Source organism: Cryptomeria japonica, chromosome 4 (assembly GCF_030272615.1).
Source record: "Cryptomeria japonica chromosome 4, Sugi_1.0, whole genome shotgun sequence".
Lineage (NCBI taxonomy): Eukaryota > Viridiplantae > Streptophyta > Pinopsida > Cupressales > Cupressaceae > Cryptomeria > Cryptomeria japonica.
Window position 1 is genome coordinate 503,824,758 of NC_081408.1, and position 24,951 is coordinate 503,849,708.

General features: G+C 34.5%; 1 protein-coding gene and 1 non-coding gene across 2 annotated transcripts; one reads left to right on the top strand and one right to left on the bottom strand.

Moving 5' to 3' along the window:
- The first annotated feature begins 1,674 nt into the window (after window positions 1–1,674).
- On the top strand, window positions 1,675–1,758 carry TRNAL-CAA (transfer RNA leucine (anticodon CAA)). The gene has a single exon. It is a non-coding gene; the product is annotated as a tRNA-Leu (tRNA).
- A 293-nt stretch (window positions 1,759–2,051) lies between these two features.
- On the bottom strand, window positions 2,052–24,736 carry LOC131053450 (disease resistance protein RUN1-like). The gene is made up of 6 exons (XM_059219237.1): window positions 24,443–24,736; window positions 22,741–22,775; window positions 20,729–21,322; window positions 3,217–4,297; window positions 2,592–2,966; window positions 2,052–2,513 (listed from the first exon to the last, which is right to left on the bottom strand). The coding sequence occupies exons 1-6, from the start codon at window positions 24,734–24,736 to the stop codon at window positions 2,052–2,054; spliced, it is 2,841 nt and encodes a 946-aa protein (XP_059075220.1).
- Between the last annotated feature and the right edge of the window lie 215 nt (window positions 24,737–24,951).

Here is a 24,951-nt window from a genome sequence, read left to right on the forward strand (position 1 = left end):
AAATATTTCAATTGATGATAAATATTAAGAATGTAAAATAAAACTACTTTGAGAGACAATGACTTAACATTTCTCAAACTTAAAATCTATTATCACATCCAAAAGTATTATTCAATTCCATTTATTTATTTTTAAAATCTTTCAATTAATAAATATTATATTTGTATTTTTATATAACCTTATTTTTCAATAATTTTAACTCTGTATTTTATATAACTAATTTATTTTCTTAAAATCAATAAAATTAATTTTATATATAATTTGGAACATAAAAACAAATTTGTTAAGGGTTGTAGCTTAATTGGATGAACAAAATCAGTGAGGGTTGTATGTTCCTTGATTGTGCTATCCACTAAGGTTCAAACCTGGGCGACTTTAACAAATAGGGATTTCATTGCTCATGGCTACCTAGCCTAAGGATGACTTTTAGTTTAGATGTATGTTTATTCATCATGTTGTAATACATTTATTCATAAAAAGATAGAGATGCGAATATTATTAATCCTATATTTTTCATAGATTAAAAAATATTATCTTGTTGCAATAATAATCTATTAAAATCCTTAACTCTTTCTTTCATGTCAATCAATAATGCTCTATGCACTTCATTAGATAAGTTCTAGTTATATCTTTGAACCTCATTGTCAAACCTCTCAAGTACGTGTTCTTCATTCCAAAGGGGGAACATCATGTGAATAGTTTGACTTAAACAACACTCTAAGTTTTGACTTGCTTAGATGGATCATTTGAAATCACACTAATAGATAGATCCTATTGAAGAAGCTAGTATAATTTTAAATGAGCCACACAAACAAATCCAAGCTTAAAATATGCTCTTCAAACTTTGATTGTATGAAAACACCCATCCATACCATTTGCCTCTTATTCACCTGTTACCAAATAAACATGTTATACTTTCTAAGAGCCATTTCTACAAGCAATATACAATATCATCAACAAACAAAAACTTACTACATAATAAGTTTATTTTTCTCAAAAAGATTATTGCTACCTTTATAGTTTAAAAACAAGATTCAAGTGTTGATATGTGACATGCTGCTGAGAGATCAGGGATGTTTATGCGGCCAATAGAATGCATTGCTCCATAATGTATTTTATAAATTAATATTATAAACACATTTTGAGATCGGTACATTCTATCGAACCCATAACCAGAACCTGGAAGATCAAGAACCTGAGAGATCTAGTGTCCTCGATCTTTTCATACGTAACAAAATTCGTATAGATGCCACCTTATACTAATTCAACAATGTGTCAAAAATTAGTGCACGTTAGATGACTATTGTAAAATTAAAAAATGATTGTACAATTATATGGTTCACTTCTTGAAATTTGAAAGTGATCTTCATGAGTGTGAAACTAAACCTATAATCATAGATCTAGAATCTCAAAATTTAATTATAATATGATATGTTCCTTAATGACACTAGACTAATTTAAATGAAAGGGGACCAATCTTTAAGTAATCCAGCATGTATGAAATTTGAAATAATACACTCTAGTAAGTTCATAATAAAATGCAACTTAGTAAGTTCATAATAAAATGCAACTTAAGAATTTCCATGCATTTTGCTTTGTTGGTAAGTGGCGTTGTCCAAATGTTAATTAAGCTAAGTAGGATGTTTTAGCTTTGCATTAAACTTGGGTTGTACGGTCAGGATGGCCGAGTGGTCTAAGGCGCCAGACTCAAGTTCTGGTCCTCTAACGAGGGCGTGGGTTCAAATCCCACTTCTGACAATATAAATAACTTTTTAATTTTTCTCTGTAGGTTAACTTACAGCGTTAAAAATTTAATGGTGTGTAATAGACATCTAAGGGCATTTGGTCTAGTGGTATGATTCTCGCTTAGGGTGCGAGAGGTCCCGAGTTTAATTCTCAAGTTATTCATGATATGAAATTCTCTGAATGAAACTAGTATTACAAAACGCCCAAAGTTTTCTATAAACAATTCCTCAAGGATTTACATGTGTCCAGCCTTATGAGCTTGACTGATATTGGGGAGCTTTAGATCTTTAGTACTTACTAAATTGTCATTTTCTCAAGAGTGACCCTGTGAAGTCACGCAAAGTCATACATCCCATAAAATGCACAGTCTCTAGCTTTGTCATATTTTTTAAAATTTCTGGACTGAAGGTGAGCTTGGTGCAACCAACTAAATTAAGATATTGCAGATTTATAAGCTCTTTAAAAGAAGCTGGCAACTCCTCCAACTGCAAGCAACCACTCAAATCTAGGTACCGAAGATTTGTCAAATAGCCAAAATTGGTGGGCAGCGATGTCAACTTATGACATCCACGTAATTCAAGGTGCTCCAGTGATTGTAGATCACAAAACTCTTCTGGCAGACTGGTAATAGGAACTTGACAACTTACTCCACATCTGAAGTCGTTCAGGGATATCTTTTTCAACTCCTTAAGACGTCCTATTGATCTCGGAAATCTCAGGAAATTTCTTATATTACCCATATTCAGCTCTCTTAACTCCAAGGGAGGCTGCAGCCAAGTTTCTTTGATTAAAACAAATGTAAGAGATTAAAGGTATGGTACGTAAATAATAGAAAGATAACTTACATGGGCATTGTCGCTCCACAGTTGTTCCATTTCGAGAGAGTGACTGAGATCTAAAACTCTTAAATTATTCAATGAAAGCCATGAGGGAAGAGCTCGCTGCAATAAGTTGTCCCATCGAAGCCAGACAAGGCCTGTTGATAGTGCCGACAATTCTTCTGTAAAATGACCATCTTTAGCAGCAAGGATTTTTAGCCCAAGTGAAGGAGGTGTACCAGAGCCCCTCACAAGCTCAATACAATCATGGAAAGGTGTATTTGAAGAATTTGTACAAGAGCCTCCCACAAGCTCAATAGAATCATAAGAAGGTGGTTGGAATGGCTGCGGTCTATAAAACTCATCTGTTTCTCCTTTGATCCCCCGAACCAGAGCTATTTTCTGAATGAAAAAATAGAAAAAGGAAAAAAGTTTTAAAAAAATAACTAAATGGTTTGGTTTAAACATCACATTTTAAAATTTTGATCTGTTTAAGTGATTTATGTGAAATCACACTAATAAGTGAATGTTATTGAAGAATCTAGTGTAATTTTATATGAACTACCTAAACAAATCGAAACTTAAAATGTGCTAAATTGATAGATTAATGCATAAAATATTGGATAGAATATAAAAGTAATCTTAATCTCACCTGTTGTTGTTGTTGAATGTTGGTAATTTGTCGTGGTGAATAAAGACGGTAGGGAGGCTTGGTCTCTGCAATTTCTTTTCCCAAATCCCTTAGATGATCATGCATTGTTATACGGTTTCTCTCATCAACCTCAACCAAACACTTATTCTCAAGTATTTCCCAACTATACACTCCACTCCATCCTGATGCATCCCACACTGCAATGGCTAAACTTTTTTGTTCTCCTATGAAGAAACAAGCTATGTCTAAGAAAATCTCTTGTTCTTCCTCATCTAGTTCTTTAAAGCTTACACTTAGTATACCTTTAAGATCTTTGGGCAATGATCTGGAGACCTTATTTAATAGAGAATTCCAATATTCCTTGGGCTTTCCCTTAAGTAGTTCCCCAATTATCTTGAGGGATAGAGGCAATCCTCTGCAGACATTCATAAACTTTTCAACTAAATCTTCAAATCCACACATCGGGGAGGGTTGTAGAAAAGCATGCCAACATAAGAGTTGCTTGCAATACTCAGGATTTAGTGTTTTCATTTTATAAATAGAGGAGATTCCCCATTTTGTAAGAACACCAGATTCTCGACTTGTAACAACAATTATACTACCCCATCCAAGGCTATCACTTACTGGTAATAGAGCGTTCAATTGATCTTCATGGTCTATATCATCCAAAACAATAAACACTTGGAGAGATTTCATATACCTTGCTAACATTGCTTTTCCTCTTTCTACATTATCAATTGATAAATCATCTACTTTAAAACCAAGGTCTTTTAGCATCATTTTTTGGGTATGATGCAAATCCTTCTTAGTTGCCACATCACGAATGTTGGAAAGATAACTACTTTTATATATAGAGAATATTTTTTTATTGTAATATTCTTTAGCCAGTGTAGTTTTTCCACATCCGCCCATACCAATAATCCCTACAATTTTTATATTTTTAGAAGATTCCAATATCATTCTTTCAAAATCTTGTACTGCTTCATCAAGGCCCACAATGTGTTTATCTTTCACTAATAAAATCTTTTCTGGATGCTTCAATACAAATTCTACAATATTCTTCAACAAGTCTTTTTCATCACTAGACAAAGAAAAAAAGAAAATAAGGCAACTTAGTTTATTCTCTTAAAAAAAATCTTAAATTTGAATAAACATAAATCATTTAACATTTGATAAATATGTTTAAAGTTTTGAAAAATTTAAAATAATTTAATTTAAACAACATCTTATAAAGAAAAATATTTCATTCAAAGATTTACGTCAAATTCAAAATTGTTAGTAAAGTTCATCTTTGTATTTTCTTTAAAAATAAAATGCTTTCCCCTAAGGATAACATTTAAAAAAATATTTATTTGCTGAACCAAGCAAATTAGAGTTAAGATCTCAATTTTATAGATGAAAATGCAAGCTCGGGCGAAGATACAAGATCAAGCGAAGCTGCAGGCAAAGGTGGATTCTAGGGTAGGCAAGGGCATCAAAACCCTTGATTCCAAGGAAGGGGATGATGGATTCAATGATGGTGACCCTCAGGTCAATTATGCTAGACCTAGTGTAGAAGACCCTTTAGTCGTGGGTTTCTTTGCTTTGGTTGTTGGGGTGCGAGGGTGTGTGGTCACTAAATTGGGAACCCTGTTTCCCCTAGCACCTCTATCCAGAAATCTATTGATGGTGGCCTTTTGGTCGGTTGTTTGGGGTGTTCAATATTGATGGAGGTGTGGATGGTGCCTTTGGATCCAGGATGGGGGTTTACTTTAGTTCTACTGCGAGAGAGTTTTTTGGTTCCTTTGTTCACCTCCCCTGATCTGCTTGCAATATGGGTAGTAATAAATGTTGCATTGTTGTCACTAATGATTTCTTGGGAGTTGATTTTGTTGCCTATTTTGATCAACATGTTGATCCTTGGACTAATTCTTGGGGTGTGGAGGATGATCTACTTTTGGATGTCTCTTTCCAAAATGACCCAGATTTGGCTTTTGGGTTTTCTTGGTCATACGAAGGAGGATAATTTCTTGTTGTTGGATGAGGAAGAAGATCTTCCCTCTTCTTTTTCTGCTTCTATTTTCCCCCCTTTTGAAGGGTTGAATATGTTGAAAACTTGCTAGATGAAGAAGATGAACTCCTTCTAGATATCCTTAATGAATCCCGTTTGAAGTTTGGGAAGAAAGCGATTAAGTTTGAAGAGACAATCTTGAATAATGGTAAGTTTTTAGGGTTGAGAAAAAGGTTTCTTAATCTCACTCTGTGTGTTCCAACACCAATATGGTTTTTCTTAAGTTGTTGATCTTCTGAAATCAAGTCCCTCAAATTGGATAGAAAATGGTTTGTGTTTATTGATGAGAATGTTGTTTGTTCTCCTAGGATTTCTAAGCTTTTAGAGCTTGATGCAAAGAGTTGCACTGTGTATGTTTTTGTAGTTACTATTTCTCCTCAAAGGGAGGGAGATTTGGTTGCGTCCTCTCCTAATGTATTGAAGAATGCTTCTGAGATATTTGAAAATGTAATGAACAATCATGTGTTAGAATTTGTGTTAGTGGAAGAGGTAACTGCCCCTTCTCTCCTTGCTATAAATCCTATGGATGTTCCTAGAGTTTCCTCTGAGAAGGTATTGGAAGATCATATCCCTGATTCCATTTATAAAGATTCTAGTGCTCATTTTTCAAGGTCTATTTTTGGGAGATTCTTTAGTTACCATCCCTACATTGACTCGATCTGAAAATGGGTGCTTTGGAGTTGGAAACTTTTAGGTGGTGTTAAGGTAACATCAATGATAAATAATTTTTTTTTCTTTTCCTTCTCTAATATTGAGGACTACATTAGAATTATCTCAGATGGTCCTTGGTTTATGGGATAGAATGATTTATGTCTACATAAATGGATTCCTAATTTTGATCCCATGAGGGATGTCCCATCCAACTTTCCAATATGGCTTCAAGTACCTGGCTTGCCATTGGATTTTTGGAATGAAAAGATCCTAATTGTTATAATCAACTTGTTTAGGCATTTTGGTGCTATAGATAAAATTAATAAATCCAATAATTTGCTAGCTTATGCTAGAATTTGTGTTTATGAAAAATGGGAAAGTGATCCCTACCCAAATTTCTTTAGCCTCTAAATTTGGAGTTTGGGTACAAGAAATCAGCTATGAAGTTTCTCCAATACTTTTCCATTTTTGTAGCAAAGTAGGGTATAATTATACGACTTGTTGGATAAGTAAGAAAATTCACAAAGTTTGGAAGAAAAAAGAGCCTACCCCAAAGGTTCCCTCTTCCCTATCAATTGAAAATATTAACAAGGATGAAAATTTTAATATCACTCATAACAACTAGAAGATAGATTCATCTATTATTACTAGGAGGATTGATAATGGTGCTTCCAGTAACTCCTCTCATCTCAAGAAAAAATATGTAAAGAAGGAAACAACAAGAATGTTAGTGTTGAAAATAAGCCAAACTCGGACCGACGATGGACTGGTCCAAGAGGGGCCAGTAGCTCAGTGGTAGAGCACTCCAACAACATATGGAAGGTCCTAGATTCGAGTCCTAGCTGGTCCATGTCTCAACATGGTATCAAAGCCAGGTCGAGGCTAGGATCCCCAAGCACACAAGAGGTGTGACTTAAGGGGGGGTGTTGGTGTTGGAAATAAGCCACACCTAGACCGACGATGGACTAGTCCAACAGGGGCTAGTAGCTCAGTGGTAGAGCACTCCAACAATGTATGGAAGGTCCTAGGTTTGAGTCCTAGCTCGTCCATGTTTCAACAAAGAACTATTTTGCATAGCGCTTGAAGATGGATGCTTCATCCAACTCCGTAAGGAAAATAGATGGAAATACCTTTATGTTCTCCCCTAGTCATAAAAAATCAGGTTAAGGGATCTTAATCCTTTTTTTAATTTAAATAAACTATTTTGGAGCACTTTTTTAAACCACCCTAATGGGTTGGCTGGTTGGTTGCATCATTGCTCTGTTTTGTGTTGTTTTCCTATTGTGTGCATATTTTTTATTCTATTTGAAGTTTTTTGTTCTCTCTCCTCTGTGTTGTTTCTTTTTGTCTTTATGATCTTTTGTTCTTGTGTTTAAGGCTCTCGGCCCTTTCAAAACCCTATTCTTCTTGATCATACCTAGTGGTTGCTAGCTTGCTCTCCAAGACTTTCTTTTGATGGTTGGTTTTTGATCTATAATAAGTTGGGGCCCTCCCCATTTAAATTAATCAAAAATATTTAATATTTTTAAATTATATATTTTAATTGGTCACACACCAAAAACATAATTTTATAACATTACTTTGATATATTATTTTTATAGAAAACTAATCTAATTTCTCAATAATAATGGTTTAATAAATTTAAAGAATGTAAAAGTTATTTGATTAGTATTCATACAAGAGGGTGTTGGATATCCTAAGAGAACTATAAATGGATATCATTTATAATTAATATAATTTGATTAAAAAATTGAGGATTTAGTCGATTGTAATATTTCATGTTGATTGTTATATAATTTTGAGTTTATTTTGAATAATATTTTCATATAATATATAATAATATATGCTAAATTTTTATGCTAAGTTTATTTTTATTTTAAAAATATATTATCCAGATTTAATTTTATGATGTTTTATTTATAGTTATTTCTACATATTCATCTTATATGCATTTCTACACATCAAATTTTTGTTTTGAGATTCTACATCCTTTGTCTTAGGTTTTTGCAATACATACATGAGCAATCTTACCTAGCATGAACCTAATCCACGTTTAGAATTAAGATGTCTCAACCTTTGAAATTCTTAAGTTTATATATTTATTATTAATACTTTTTAATTATTTAGCATAATTTATATTATTAAATATTATGCTCCATCAAAATTGGGTATAAAATATTGAGTTGAATTGTTTGTTGCTTTGGTACCTTAAAAAATGAGCTATTAGCTATCAAAAGATGACCATTTAGTGCTATAATATGAAAGGCATATTATTAAGGATGTTACAGATTTATGACAACTATAAGAGCTAAAAATAGAAGAGATTGCTTTGGATTTGATAACCAACACCTATGAAAAATTATGATATATTTTTTACAAGGTGTATAAAGGACATGCAAATTTGTGCCTTCATTTATATGAGTTATTTTTTGGTCTATATGGTCATTTTTTACACTTAGGTTTGTCCTATAATATTAACACTTGGTTTACAATACCATTTTTGGCATCTTTTATTGTATTCTTCTATAAACTGATGCTTTGTGATAGTAGTATGTATGCTAAATTTTTAGGCATTGAATATCTATCAAAATATTTTAACACTTATATTTTATGTTGATGAATACTAATGCAAATGATTACTCAATAAATATATCGTAACCATTTGATTTTTTTAGATTACTATATTGAATTTCTTTGGAACGTGAGGTTTATTTCCAAAAGTGTTTTTCCCACATAAATCATTGTCTTGTGATATATTGCTTATTTCAATTTTATATGTGTTTTTGTATTATTTCTATAGAAAATTACATTTATATTTGAAATATTTTCATCTTATCTTCTCAATTTTTAGTGTAGAAAGTTATTTTCACAACTTTATCTTATTTACACTTGATGCCAAATCCTAGCTAATTTCAATTCTAGTTGTGGGTTGTTGGATTTTTTTAGCTAATCTAGTTTTAAGAAGAAGCCTCTACAAAAGATACTTTGATATCTTTACTATGAGAATTGTTTAGAAAGTAATCATATAAAAGGGAATAGAGATTAAAAAATGGTAGTAATTTTGAGATGTGGAAGTTGAAGATGGAGGATATGTTCATTGATAGAGATATATTGGAATGTTCATAAGACTGTTATCCCTAATTTGGCATCTAAGTATGATGTGATAGAACATAAAGCCAAAGGTCTTATCATATTGTGCATACTAGATTTTTTCTAATTAATGTCCATGAATAATCTTCTACAAAGTTTCTTTTGAAGAACTTAGGAGAGATATATCAATCCAAACCTTTAGTTAACAATATATTATTGAGGAAGAAGTTACATTGTTTGAGGGTCAAAGAAGGTGGACACATTTCTTACTATCTTGAAACATTTAACATGTTGGTGGCTTAGTTGGAATTGCTTGGTGTCAAGATGGATGGGGAGAAGAGATGCCAAACCCTATTATGTTCTTTTTCTGACTTATGTGATTCTTTTGTCATGGTCATTAGCAATATTTAAGTGATCCTAAAAGATAAATATGTTATAATTTTTTTACTTTTTAAGGAGATGAGAAGAATTTTTTATTTAGTGTGAAATATACCTTAAATTTTTTATGAAGACCAAGGAAAGAAGCAAGACAAATTAAAATCCAAGTCCAAAGGGAGACCCAAATCCCTTAGCAAGTCTAGAGTCATTTTTTGGAGATGTGATATAAGCCTAGTCTCTTTTACATGGAGTGCAAATTGGAGAGTAAAAAGAAATATAAGAAGACACATGATTCTAACTATGAATCCTTGAAAGAAAATAGTGATGCATTCATTGGATATTTTATTTTTAGATTCTATTCATCAGATTTGTTTTCTATTATATATTTCAAGATGGATCACTCATCACAAGAATGATGTACCAAGGATATTTCATATCTACATCCTTTTATCAATGGTTAATTATTTTTATTTTAGCTACAAGGTGTTCATATGTATACCAAAGTGAGGGGAAATTGTAGTAGTAAAAATTACATATATTACCTTTTTCCCATTAATTTTGGGCTTACTTAATTAAGTTAGCCCTTATGTATTAGCATAAAAATGGTAAGCTTGACATTGAAATTTAGTATATTGCATGAATCCAAATTGATCCCTAGGCATTAATTATAATCCTTAGTTTATCCATTCATCCAAGTAGGTCAAAATCAAGGTGCAAAATTGATGTTAGTTCAATTTTACAAAGTGAAATTAACCTCAACCTTTTGAAGACTGAAATTGATCCCATGTCACCTATTTTCTATTGGAGTAATTAGGACACTTTATCTAATTATTTATTAATTAGGTCTTTTAATTAATTTTTCACTTAAGCTAAACTTAGGTTCTTTTTCCTTTTATTAGATTGAGCTTTATTTAGCACATGTTATCTCATTCCTTATGATGTGGATACTTGTAAATCTCTCTTTTAATCTTGCTTTACGGTTTTGCATCTAGGGTTTCATTCATATTTTTATAAGGATTCGTTCATTCATTGTAATGGTATCTCCAATTATATTCTTTTGTATAATCAAATATAAAAGTCTCAAGATGTTATGCAACATATTATCTTTGCTTGATCTCTTTTATGTGATAGGTGTTTTGATTGCAGATGATTCTTGGCTCCTATGATTGTATCATCAATTTATACATGTTATCGAAGCTCAATCTTTTCTCATACATGGTATCAAAGCTTTAGATATGTCAGGTTATTATCCACATGATTGAGTGATCCAACCTTGAATGTTTTTCTGTGCACACTGGGCTCCAATGAATGCTGCCATCGTACTTGTAGCATCCCAAAACCTAATTTTGGTTATTATTATCATAAAAACTTGAGTAGTTAAATTTTTGGGTCAAGTTGGCTAAGGGAACAAAAATCAAGGCATAATTTGGGGATAGCTAAAATATTTGGGCATTTTGGAGTGAAACAAAGGTCAATATTACTCTCAAGAGGCCCAAGAACTCTAAAAATGCTTTGCTAATTTGTCAAAATTAGAGATCAAGAAAAAATTTGCAAATTTTTAGGGGACACAGATTTTCGTGTTGTACCATATAGATTTCTATGCCCGTATAGACTGCGTACCCCTTCACAGCCATACCTCCTCAACCTGAAGGTCCAAGAAAAATTATCACGAGTTTTTCTTTCGAAAAATCGTTCTTAAATTTTTGCAAAAATATTAAAATTTGTCATAAAGGGGTTCAAATTATTTTGTTTGGTCAATTTTTTTTTTCCAGATACATGCATAACTAGTTGACCTATATATGCTCCTAGTAACAACACATGCAATGCTTATGTTAACCTTTTTTTGGAGTTAATTTTGGTAGCTCCACTAAATATAGTGCCCTCGTAAAAATAACAGATCTTTCCTAAATTTTGGGAAGGGAATCTAGGAGAATATTTTGGCATATTTTTGGACCCCCAGTTTCCATGTCCTAGGTGTGGTGTTTTAGTCATAACTTGATCACACTAGATTAAAATCGTGTAAACAAGATATCATTAGAAGTGTGGTTCTAGTTCCTATCCAAATCTACAAGTGGTTTTTTCAAATTCTATTCCAATTTTTTGTACTAGGCCTCCAATGTTAGCTTTCATTTTTGTGCTTCCAGGGCTATATCTTGTACATCCAAACTCTATTTTCTAAAAATTAGACATCGTTGGAAAGAACTCAACATTCTCTATCTAAATGTCAAGTCCATTTTTCCAAAATTTGTCCCATGTACATTTTATTTAGGATTTTGTGTTTTCACTATTTGATCAATTACTTGGATGTTTTGGCACTTGAGATGGATATGTTTGTTGGAAAGGGTTGTATTAGACATGCTCTACATATGCTGAGATTTTTGGGGTCTAATTATTTCATTTGAGGTATCATGGGTTTTTTTTGCTCACTCTTCTTTTATCAGCCTGATAAAGGGCAATTATGAGTCTTGGTGACATGGCAATTTAACACATCTCAAGTGCCTAGATATGTTGCCTTATTTTTATGGACTCATGCATGAGTCAATCACATAAAGAGGTAGATTGACTTGGAGTAATATCATAGACCATGTTGTACATGCAATTTTTTTTAGTGTTGATTATGACACTATGTGTGCTATATTGGACCTTGAGTGTCCTTGTACACTTTGGACTCAACTTTGAGAGATTAATGGAGAATTTCACATCTCTCTATCCTCAAAGGATCTTGTAGTAGATTGTCTTTTTCCCCTTGCATATGCAGGTTTCATACCCTTTAGCGATGATACTTTAGAGGATCTTGAGTACATAATAGGTATTTCATGTTTCAATAGATCAAAGGCCTATCTTCATGTTTCTACTCCTTAGATTGAGATACCATATCAATAATCTTCATCTTCTATTGTTTGTGATCAAATTTTCATTAGATGATGCATAAACCCCATTGATTCAATGCAACAAGATATTGCTCTTCTAGATGCAACTACTTGGGATTGGTATCTTACATACATATCATCCTTGTTTGTGGAGTCTCATACTACATAACTAGAGGATTATTTTGGATAAATTCATACAATCCTTGTTGACAACCTCACTAGTACTTTCAACCTATATTCACCAGCCATGGAGCTTGTTCTTCATCAATTTTTGTAGAGTCTTGATTTGTCACTGTTGGCATATGCACACTCCAATGAGGCATTGTATGTGATTGAAGGTTTTGTCATTGATGGCAACCTTGAAATCTTATGGTACTGACAAAAGCATTATATCGGCATCAGCAGATCACAGTCTACACCGACACTCAAGACACCGGCACTGGCATGGAAGAAAGGAAGTATACTGGCACAGAGGCCGATAGGATTTTGTTATACTATATTTTGTTTATTATTGTAAAAATGTGTAAACTGATTTGGCAAATTATAAAATGACTCTTATATATAAAAGAGATCATTGTAGACATTTGGAATGATGTGTAGAAGCAAAAAAAAGGAGAAAATATTAGGCAGACCTATTGTGCAAAATATAGGTCAAGGGGTATATGTAAAGAATAGAGCAGGAACCAGTACTGAATCTGGCATTGAAGATGCTATTATAAAGCAGTACAAGATATTGGATTTGTATAATCCTTATTGTAAGTCAGTGAGACTTCCCATTGAGTAGTGAGCTCTACGCAGTTGGCATTCCTGCATGTGCAGGCCCCTATTGTAATTAATATTCTCTTATTGGCCAGTGAGTGAATATTGTGGGTCACAAATCTCACCGAGGTATTTCCCACACTAGGTTTCCTCGTTAAAATCTTGTGTTATGGTGTGCTTTTCATGTGGATGTTCTTGATTCTATTTATTGCATTATTTCTTGCATATCAGTACACTGTTATATTATGTTCTGCATATTTTAAGAAAAGAAATTTCATTCATCGGTCAGATACTGATTCACCCCCCCCCTCCTCGTATCTATGGGATCCCTAACAATTGGTATCAGAGCTTGGTCCTCTATTTTCAGAAGCCTAATAGCTTGAGGAAGATCTTGACACCAGTAAAGATGGAAAATCTAATGAAGCAACTTGAAGGAGCTCTTACAGACTATGATGCAGAAAAATTAAAAAATATCAAACTAGAAGATGATTTAAGGGCAGCTCAGGACATCATTCAAGAACTTCAAGAAAATTTTACTGTTGCAAGAAATAAGAGAAGAGAACTTTGTGAAAAATTGCAAAATGAGAATGATGAAAAGGAATCACTTAATGATATGATAAGCAAGTTGAAACAAGAGATCATGACAACAAAAAATGAAATGCAAGATATGACTATGAGATTTTGCAAAGAGATTGAGGATAGGAAGAAGAATGAAGAAGAATTGACTAAAAGACTAAGTGATGCAACAAATGAGAACACAAGACTTAGCTATGAAAATGACATGTTGAAGATAGATCTGATGCATACTCAGAATGACTCAAATGAACTGATGAGACAAAAGGAAGTCTTAGAAAGAGAACTAGAAACTGCAAATCAACATAAAGAAAAACTCAAGAAAAGCTCAGAAGAACTTGGCACCTTGCTGAAGAATCAAAAACCTAAAGGTGACACTTCTGGAATTGGCTTTGAAATTGGTGAAAGCTTCGGTATTGCAAATACTCAGGATCACAGCAAACTGGTAAGACAACCTAATGCCTATAAATTCAATGGAAAATGCTTTAACTGTAATAAGTATGGTCATAGAGAAAATGAATGTAGATCTAGAAATTATCAGAATATCAACACTCCCACCGGTCAATGTTCTAAATGCATCAAAGTAGGTCACAATTATGAAAATTGCAGAATGAATGTGAGATGTTATGTTTGTGGAAGATTTGGACATTTATCTAATCAGTGCAGAACACAAACCGGCATAGGTTATGGAAAAGCTATTCAGAAAAATAATGTAACTTGTTATGCATGTAACAAGATTGGGCATATTGCTAAATTTTGTAGAAGTAAAGGAACACCGGTAGACAACAAAAGTTCTAGCTTGAAAGGTAAAGAAAAAGTTGAAGAGGTTAAGCAAGAATTCTCAAAATAATGGATTAGAAAAGTTGATCTAAATATTGGGAATGCTCCTCCACCGGTAGAACCAACCAATGCTTCACTGGTAGGACAGAGTGATACTTCACCGGAAGGACAGAGCAATGCTCCATCGGCAGGAAGTTCTTCATCAAATTGAAGAAAGTTTCTTTGAGGGTTTGGCAATCTAATGACACATGTATTATTATTCCCTCGGTTAGAGATAAGAAGTTGAAAATTACTTATTACCGGCAAACAATGTTAAGTGAATACTTAACCGACATGCAATTAATATGGTAGATGGCGAATAGACACTATAAAATTAAGGTTTTGGCTCCATTTCATTTCACCGAGATTTCAAATTTACGAAGAGCGTGAAGATTCTGAGCTAAGGCATTTCGAGCAAGAAGCAAGAACACTCCAAGCAATCATCCATCCTAAAGGCAGTAAAAGGTATTTAATCATGGCATCCACCTCTGCAATTGAATATATAGCAAACCCTACTGTTTTTGAAGTGATAAAAAGACCTAGGCCCGTATTTCAGTTAGTTCTCGAGATAGCAAAGAAAGATGATACCTTAGGTGCTTTTTCTCAAATTCCTAAGGGATTTGTTTATGCTGAAGACCCCAGAATGTACATCCACTGCAACATTGAAGAGTTAGGAGATGAAGAAATTAAAACCATGTTTAAAATTGTGATATGTGATAATACCGGCAATGTAAAAAATGAACACAAGATCATTGAGACCCTAGGATTTACAGAGATCCTTAGGATTCCTGAATTCCCCAAGGATGTGATTAGGATAGTCTTAAGCAGGGTACATGGTGAATTTTTCTGGTTAGATGCAGTCCACAAGATCACCAAGGAAGCTGTGAAAGTTGTCACAGGGTTACCGGCCACCGATAAAAGACCGGATAAAACCAAGAAGGTTTCCAATGACCTAGTTATAAACCTAACTGGTGCAACATTCGACAAGAGGTCCCTAAGAGTTAGGGTGAACTCACAAAGCTAGTTCCCACTTTTGCCAATGAAGGAAATTGACGAAAGTGGAAAATTTTGTTTACGGAGGGTTCGAGCGAAGTGGGGGTGTTCGAGCGAAGTGGGGGTGTTCGAACGGAATACCCTTTGGGGTTCGAGCAAAGACCCCACTTCGCTCGAACCCCATCTTTTGAGCGAAGCATCTTTAATGCCCGTTTATGTCATTTTTCAGTTATAGCGCAGGGGTTCGATCGAACCCCCCTTCATTCGAACCCCCCTAAAAATGGGGGGTTCGCTTGAACCCCCCTTCATTCGAACCCCTTTTTTAACACTTCTCTGAAGATTTCTACATTTTTTTGCAGATTTTTGGCCTTGAAACCTCTGGTTGAAGGCTCAAATGGAATGATCTTGACAACTCAAAATGTAGTATTATAGTCCTCAAAGCAAGCTTTCCAATGAATATAATTTTATTACATATTGAGTTTATTATGAACTTGTTTTTTTAATTTTACCAAATATAGGTTTTTCACCGAACATGAACTTCTCTGTTCAACGCATTGGAAAAAATAGGAAACTAATTCAAAAAAATTCTGAAAAATATCTAAGCCCTGGGTATTGATGTCTTCTTTCTAACAAAAAAAATAAAATTGAATTTCGATATATATGGAATAAGTTATGTGTTCAAACGTAAACCTATGTCTGAATTATGACTAGTCGGACTTCAAAACTTAATAAAATGAAAAATATTGAACATATCACTATCAAACAAACTACAAGCCTTCGATATTGATGTTACAAACCAAAATTTGAAAGAATTGAGTTTTTATCATTTTTAGAAAAAAAGTTATGCATTTCGGGAGGCACATCACTCTTAAAAAATGTAGTTTGTTGTAAAAAACTACTTTTCGAGGGAGATGGAAAAATTTTAAAAAAATCCTTCAAAAAAATTTGAAAAAAATATATACAGAATCTACAGACAAAATTCTACAAATCACTAATTTACATCATCTTCAAATTCTTAATAGTTTAAAAGTTATAGTTGTCGGAAGTTGAAGATTATTTTAAAATTGTTCATCTCAGTGTCAAAAGTGGCAAAAAAGTGGGAACCATTATTGTGAGTTCACCCGTTAATGATGTAACAGATATCAATATGAGATTCATCAACATGATATTAGGATATAAAGCTACTCATGCAAATAGACTTAATTCAGTTTCAAGCTTATGCATTAAGAGTGCTTATGACATGGTCACAGACAATGCAAAAATTGATATATGTGAATGGTTAAAAGATGAATTAATTGACAACCTTGGAAAGATCAAGAAGGACAAGAAAGGAACTTTCAGGTTTGGAAACATGTTAGTATGTCTGATGCTACACATAACAAAACAGGTTCTCGGTATAGGTTACAAAGAACTTGGATATGATATACTGGTAGGCAAACAATTAACATAACTATTCAATAATATGGGTGAGAACAAGGAAAACAGTATTCGTGACTTTTTTCAAGCATTAAATACCAAAATGAAGAAAAGAATAAGGTTATCACAGAAGATTGTAGACAAATACAAAGATGAAATATGCTTTGTAATCAAGAAAGATGAAATTTGGATGGAAGCGGTCATCCCAAGGACAGTTTGGGTAATCGAGATGGGCTATGAAATAGATGATCACATAGTTGAAACATATGCTAAAGCACTTCTGGAAGCCCCCAGAGAACCTAAAGAAGAAGTATTTGGTAGTGTTGAAACCATAGAAAGTCAAATACAATCTAATAAGAGAGTGAAAAAGGTTGAGGCAGTTGTAAGGAAAGGTTCTAGACAAGCAAAATCCATCAAAGAAGATGTATTGAAGGAAACCGGTATAACAGAGGATGAGTTAGCAGCTCCACAACCTGAAACTCACCTATCACTGGTAGGTACTTCTTTAGGAAGTGACATGCCTGCAACTTTCAAAAGAGTTGTAAGAAAAAGAGATCCCTCACCGGCAACCACACCCTCACCCAGGAGGACAAGGCAAAAGCAACAAGCAGTGAGATCTTCGGTAAGAAAGGCCACACCCAAGAAGAAACTGACACCCAAGAAGAAGAAGAGGACAAACAAAGACTTGGCCCCTCTTGATATACTACTGAATGAAATCACAGAGGAAGGTAAATTGAAGAACATAGAGAAAATATATGACACTCTAACAGCTGATGAAAAAGAGCAAGTTGAAAATAGTGTTATATTACACATGGATATGTATAAGAAGTTTTTAATGGAAGTAGTCAATGAAGCTCCAGATGAACTATTCAAAAGACTAGAAGCATGAAGACAAGCAGTGATAGAACTGGATAAGAAAATAAAGATTGAAAAGCTACTTGCTGTATATCCGATAAACTCTCCCCAAGAAATTGATGACCTAATTGCTCAAGCCAACAGGACAGTATTTTCTACTGCACATAGGCACATTGCTTTAATGGTTGGAAGAGTAAATGAGGTGACTAAAGAAATTGAAGATGGATGGGATATATTCCTGGTTGAAAAAGAAAAACAAGAAGAGTACAGGAACCCCAAACCCATAAAAGTTTATCAGAAAGATAGAGACAAGGGGAAAGGAAAAGTTGGTGGACCACCTAGTATCAAGGTTAGAGACAACTTACCCCCACCTCCTTTAAATACTCCACCGGTAAAAACAACAACTACAGATGATCAACCGACAGCTGAGAGTATGGATGTAAAGGATAATAATCCTAATCCTGAAGTCCTATATACTGTGGATATTGATACTCAGAAGATCAACATAGTGGTAGACAAAGATACAACAAATAAGACTGATATGGCTAGTGAGCCTCCGGTGATTGAGGAAACTGATAACTCATAGGAGAAACCGACAGAAAATAAAGAGCAAAAGGTAGAGACTCAAACATAGACTGAGACAACACAACAAATAGAGGAAATGTTGTTTGTAGGAAATGAATTTTATTCTATCTTCAAGCTTTCATCATTGGCACAAGAGACACTTCTTCATTTTAGGGGTTCCTATCCTTATATTCTCTCTCTTATGGGGACATTCATTGCACTATTATGACAAAATCAATCCTTGGGGGTTCACATTGAGTCATCCTTCTTTCCTTCTTTCACTAGTATAGTTATTTTATTTTCTCTCTTTTGGAGAGGAGTTTTCTCCTACTGAATTTTTTCCCTTTTCTACGATTGTGAGAGTTGTATTGCTTTGCATTGGGTTGTACATGAGTATTTGACCAAGCCTTTGTTGTTGGGACACATTCATGCATGCATTTTGCATCCATCATTATCTCTTTACCTTATCCCTAAGTTAACATTAAGGGGGGAGGAGGGGGGGGGGGGGGGCTGGGGCACGTTGGATAATTAGGACACTTTATCTAATTATTTCTTAATTGGGTCCTTTAATTACTTTTTCACTTAAGCTAAACTTAGGTGATTTTTCCTTTTACTAGATTAAGCTTTATTTAGCACACGTTGTCTCATTCATTATGACATGGACAATTGTAACTTGCTCTCTTTTAATATTTCTTTAGGGTTTAATTCATCCTTTTATAAGGATTCATTAATTCAATGTAATGGTATCTCTAATATCATGTCTCTGATATTCTTTTGTGCAATCAATACAAATTCTCAGGTTGCTATGGAGCATATTATCTTTGCTTGATCTCTTTTGTGTGATGGGTTATTGTTCTTGTAGATGATTCTTGGCTCCTATTGTTGTATCATCAACTTCTACATTTCCTACTAACTACTATGCATTGATTTAAAGCACAAAATATTTCAAAATGTATTATAGGGTGTTGTATATAATGACCAACTCTAATTCAATTTAAAATATCCAACATCATCCAAGCTCAAACTAAGAGGGATCTCAGTACACTTTTGCATCATAATTCAAAGAGCATGACACCAACATTACATCACCATATATACTAGTAAAGGGTGAGAATATTACATGATTGCTTGTTATTTAATATTTTTTGTATGCTATTAAACTAACTAGTCTAGGGGCTGGAACATGGGAGAATCATTTAGTCTACCAAACCCATCAAAGTTTACATTAACACCACTAGTTCTTTATTGTAGATTCAAACATTAATAGACGAGGCAACCCAATTTTTGGATCATATAAGTTGTGAGATGAATTTCATGTGGCACAAGTCAATTCTAAACATAGAGAACTATTTCATGCTACAAAGTTGAAACAAATTTATTTTGCATTGTCATTTCACCTTAGATTATAGCAAAATTTAGATTGTTGTTTGTCACAATATCATAAAGTCAAATTTGATCTATCAAAGTGCTATTTAGATTATTGAACAACAATTTATAATTTCATGTCATCAAGTCATACCCAAAGCTAAACAACCTAAATAATATTTTTCATTTCAAATAACTTGTTTATTTCTTAGATTACTGTCTCAACCCATAATCCTATTATTAAATCTTATCATTTGTCTACTTAATTGATTAGCTTAGGGTTTTTAAAAAGTTTAATAAATTTTTCTTTTCAAGGTGAAGTAAAATCAAGGGATCAAATGGCTATAGCTCAATTAGTGAGAATGATGGTACATTTTTTGTCATCTATGAGAGTTTGAATTCTTTAGAGGGGAAATTAATATTAGATGAGCCCAACAATGAATATCACTTAATACTTGGCTCTAAATTGGATCAAAATAATTATTTGTCCAACTTAAACATGTACTTAGTCAATGTGCACTTGGTCTACTAGTGAAGTTGAATGGTTTTGAATGGACCCAACAAAGATCAAATCTTGCATAATTGTAAGGCTCCAACACCATAAAGGATGAGGCTAAGATCATGCTTGGGTGAATTTGACAGAATGTATACCTCTCAAACATTGGCTCTCAGTGAAAGAGACTTCAGTTGAAGGCTTTTATCAAGTAGCAAAAATGATCTTGTGAGTAATATAAAATCTTCCAAAAGATACATAAAAACTTATGCATCCAAGGCTAACAAGGTTCAAAAATAATAAAAAACTATTATAAAACTTATTTAAAATAATTTAACAATACAATTATAATAAAGATGAAAAGTATACTAAAGAAGAAAGCCTTGCATGAAATATAGATTCAATAGTAAATTGGTTCACTTGGTTCCATTGTAAATGAGAATAGAGTGGATGTATGAGATATATTATATCATGACGGGTCAAGTTTAAACAACACAATCTATATTTTGATATGTTTAGGAAGCTCATTTGAAATCATAATGACTTTTTCAATAATTTTAAGATGAACCACCTAAATGAATTGAAACTTCAAATATGCTATTTAAGTCCAAAAGAAGTAGAATATATAGTACTCACTGCTTATTCTTCACAATGTAGCCAGAAAGATATGAAACCTCTTGCAGCGCCCTCTTCCAATCCTCAAGCGTTTCTGAAGTATATCTGGCCATGGTTTTTGGGTTAGAAAATGCATCAGCATAGATTCCTTTTCCCTCACAAATCCAGTGGATATCTTTGGGGTCAACATTGTAGAAGACTGGAATAATTTTGTTGCCAGTTTTGACCATGAATGATAGCTCAGCCAAACACCATGGAGATTGTGCATAGTTGGGTGAAAGTATGGCAATATGAAGGAAAGAAGTCGTCATGGCTTTCTGTATTTCAGAGGGTATAGAGTCACCAAGCTCAAGCTCTGGTTTATCTAAGAAAACTTGAAGTCCCATCACATGGAGGGTATGGTAGATAGAGGCGGCCAGTGTCTCTTTGGTGTCAGTGCCACGATGATTTATGAATACATCGTATGCCTTCTTTGTTGTTGAAGAAGATGATGGTGATGATGATGATGATGATGATGATGCAGATGCAGATGCAGATGGCGGTAGAATTTTCTCAAAGGCATTGCTAATCTCATTCTCCATTGCCGTGGGATTGGATTGAACAAAACAGAGAAGACTGATTAATAAGAGCTCGGAAGACTCAGGGCAGGCAGGAAAGAAAACAATGGTAAGACAGAAGCGATCGAGAAAAGGGGTAGATATAATGTTAGGGTTCAGAGTGTGAGGAAAGATTGTCTACGCAATTTCAGGTGGGACGAAATGGAATCAACGACCGAGTGCCAATAAAATAAGGAAGACGTCTAGATGAGAGAAGCACCCATGTCAGAATACGTCACAGATAATCTTGGCCATAGAATTGGCTGAGGTGGTGTACATGGAATGGACTCCGGTTTGGAATTAGGGTTTTGAAAGCTACAGACATAGTTATGGAACCTATCATGTTTATTTTTTGTTCTAGATAGTGTGCCCTTTCGTTAATAATTTATGCTGTGTAGTCTTTTGATTAGAGTAAGCACGTCTTTTCTTAGGACGTTTCATTAATTATAAAAATTGCACCTATCCGAAGTTCCCTTTCAAATGAGTAAGAGAGATAATGGATAAAGTATTTTAATATAGTTGTTTATGGGTTCAAGAGTTGTAGTTGGAGTTAAAGAATAATATAAAAAATACGTTTTAAGATTTAAAGACCATTAATTTTCTTATAAGTTTGTTATTTTAAGATTTCTTATTATGGATTTTGTTCAAGAAGTTTATTGTTTTTTCTATTCTTGCCTCTTTATATAAATAAGTTAGGATCAAGAATTGTAGTTGGAGTTAAAGAATAATATAAAAAAACACGTTTTAAGATTTAAAGACCACTAATTTTCTTATAAGTTTGTTATTTTAAGATTTCTTATTATGGATTTTGTTCAAAAAGTTTATTGTTTTTTCTATTCTTGTCTCTTTATATAAATAAGTTAGGTTGTTTTTGTACTTGATACATGCTTCATTATAGATTGTGTAGTCCACGATAATGTTTTATTTTGTCTCTGTTGTCTCTTGTTGTAATCCTACTCCTCTTTGGGTATTGTCCATTTTTTGGTCTCTCATCTAAGATGAGGCAATATATTTATTAACTAAACAATCAACATCTTTGTGCAATATAAAAAATTGAATGCCTTGTAAGCTTAATGTATTTGAGATATTCTTCAAAACAATGTGATTGCATTTTCCTCTCAAAAATCTTAAATGGGTTCACAGATTCATTTTTAGGATTTCCTACTAGTTAAAACAAACAAAATTCTACCAAAAAACACGAAGGATCTTGGCATCTCTTGTTAGTACATTTAAAACAAAAATAAAATTCTCCCTGAGAATCTCTGTTTTACAAAAAATGCAATTTGGGTATTGTTTTTTTACTTGTAGTGGACTCTGTAAGTAGAAAGTCATGGGCTATATAAGTGCAAAAGTTGTAGTCAATGTAAACTGGAGTTGCTAGTTATATTTGAATCCAACCAAAGTGTCTCCAAGGTAGATATAAATAAACCAACTTACCATGTTCCTTGCAATGTCACTGCATTTCTGGTCATCTACTAAGCGCAGAATTCAAATATTTGATATAGTAAATGCGTTCCTTATCATAGTTGTATTTTTTGGCGATATAATGTTTTCATTCTTGTTCAACATTTTATATCATTTGTTCTTTGTTTATGATGTTGGTATAGGAGTTGAGAAAATACAACACCACAGGAGCCCAAATGATCTCTGCAAGCTGAAAAACCTATTACAAGGAGAAGCAAGGAAGCAAATCACAGAAGGAACAAAAACACAGGAAAAATATGCTCCAAAAGATAAGAGCTCAATAATCTCCAAAATGTGTTGACAATAATAATCCTTCTTCATACAATGAAAAGAAAGAAGTCAACCTTTAATAGGTCAAGAAACCCTAAAAGGGAAAACCTAGGTTTGCACATAATAATTAATTATATTCACCTAAAGTTATCTTAAGTGTAAAATAGATAAAGGGAACTTAAATAATTAAATAAATATTGTTTAATTAATCAAGTAAATACCCGAATAATCTAACCCCCCCCTTAAGCTAGACTTAGGGAGAAGCTAAAACCTAGAACAGCTACTGAAAGCAATAAAGATGGGTCCCGACAACAAGGCCTGATTAGGTACCCAAATACAATGAAATCTCTATGAACTGGAGAAATAGAGAAAACCACATGGGAACAAAACTCTACTCCAAAAAGAGATGGAATAGAACACCACTGAAGCATGAAGAACCTGCAAACTCTATTGAAGAATAACTGCTGATCTGGAGAACCTCCACCGAAATAGAACATGACCGGGTAGAGAAGACTGTAATCTGCATGAGTGCCCTCAAATGACACTACTCGAATCAGATGGCAAACAAGGGCAAACAACTAAAGTCAAAGATACAGATGGCATGAGACACCAAAGCCTAAAGAACTGATCAATCGAACCATGGAAGCATTAGAACCAACAGGATAAACTTCCCCATAATGCTGAAGAGGGACATGTACACTGAAAAGAACGACCAACAAGAACCACATGACGAAGAACCAGGAACATCAAAGGTGCGAAGAAAAGTACATGGTGTCGTGGAAGGAACACTCACTTGACACACATCATGAGGTAAATGTCATGGAAGGAACACTCACTGGATAAAGGAAGATGGCAAACAATAGGAAAACATCAACCCCCTCATGGCACTTTGAAAGGAGTGCATGTACAACAAGACACACGATGTGCAAGATCCCAAGTAAACAATGCATGATGACACTTTATCTCAATGCGTTTGCATAAATACAAGCTACAATAATAAGAAGACTGGAAATAGAAATGTGAACCAAAATAGAGACATCCTATTCAGAGAAGAGATCCCAGGACCTGAAACAACCACGATATCCACCAGAGTGCTGAAAAGCAAAAAACTGAATAAAATATGCATGGAGAAGAATCTGGAAATAAAACTCAGATGGTTGGAAATTACACATCACACACTTTCCAAAAATATAAACTTTTCAAAAAATGGAGGTCGGATGCTCATTCTATGGCTCCCGGAGTGCAAAAATAAGACCTCACTTTGACTGGAAAAAAACATAGTCAAACAGAAAAATTGGAAAAAAATACCAACATGACGAGGTCCGGCTCGGAACTAGATTTCCGATGCCTATTCTTTTTCAAAAAAATGACTCCGTATGCCCAAGATATGGCCAAAAAACCAAACCCCCCCCTGAAAGAGGCAAAAAGGAGAGTCTGGTGGCTGGGTGGTGCTCCGGTGGTGGCTTGGTGGTTCTCCGGTGGCCGAGAGGAGCTCCGGTGGTGGTCGGGTGGCAGAGCCAGGGCAGCCACCGGTAGAGTAGGGCTGGGTCGCTGGGCGCAAGGGTCCGGCTGAGGCTGGCGGCGGGGGCCAGGGAGGAGCTTCAGTGGCGGCGGTGGAGTGGAGGTTGCCGGTGGCAGTGGGGGCTAGGGAGGAGGCCACATGGCCGGCGGCGGAGGTGGGTCGGGCGGTAGGCGGCATGAGAGCTGCTGGGCCACAGGGAGGCGGAGGCCAAGGGTGGAGTGGAGCGGCGACTGGGGAGCTGAACACGCTGTGGCGCGGAGGAGGTAGTGGTGGTCCCAGGCGGAGCCGCCGGCGGTCGCAAAGAGGCCGGAAGGGGCTCAGGAGCCGGCAGGGGGCCGGAGACCGACGGAGGGACTAGAGGGCCAATGGGGGCCGGGAAAGCTGTCGATGGC

Coding starts and splice junctions, on each gene's coding strand:
- LOC131053450 (XM_059219237.1), bottom strand. CDS start 24,736: ATGCCGCCTACCGCCCGACCCACCTCCGCCGCCGGCCATGTGGCCTCC. Junction 22,776..24,442: donor TTTGCCTCTTTCAGGGGGGG/GTTTGGTTTTTT, acceptor TGCGCTTAGTAG/ATGACCAGAAATGCAGTGAC. Junction 2,967..3,216: donor ACATTCAACAACAACAACAG/GTGAGATTAAGA, acceptor TTTTTCATTCAG/AAAATAGCTCTGGTTCGGGG.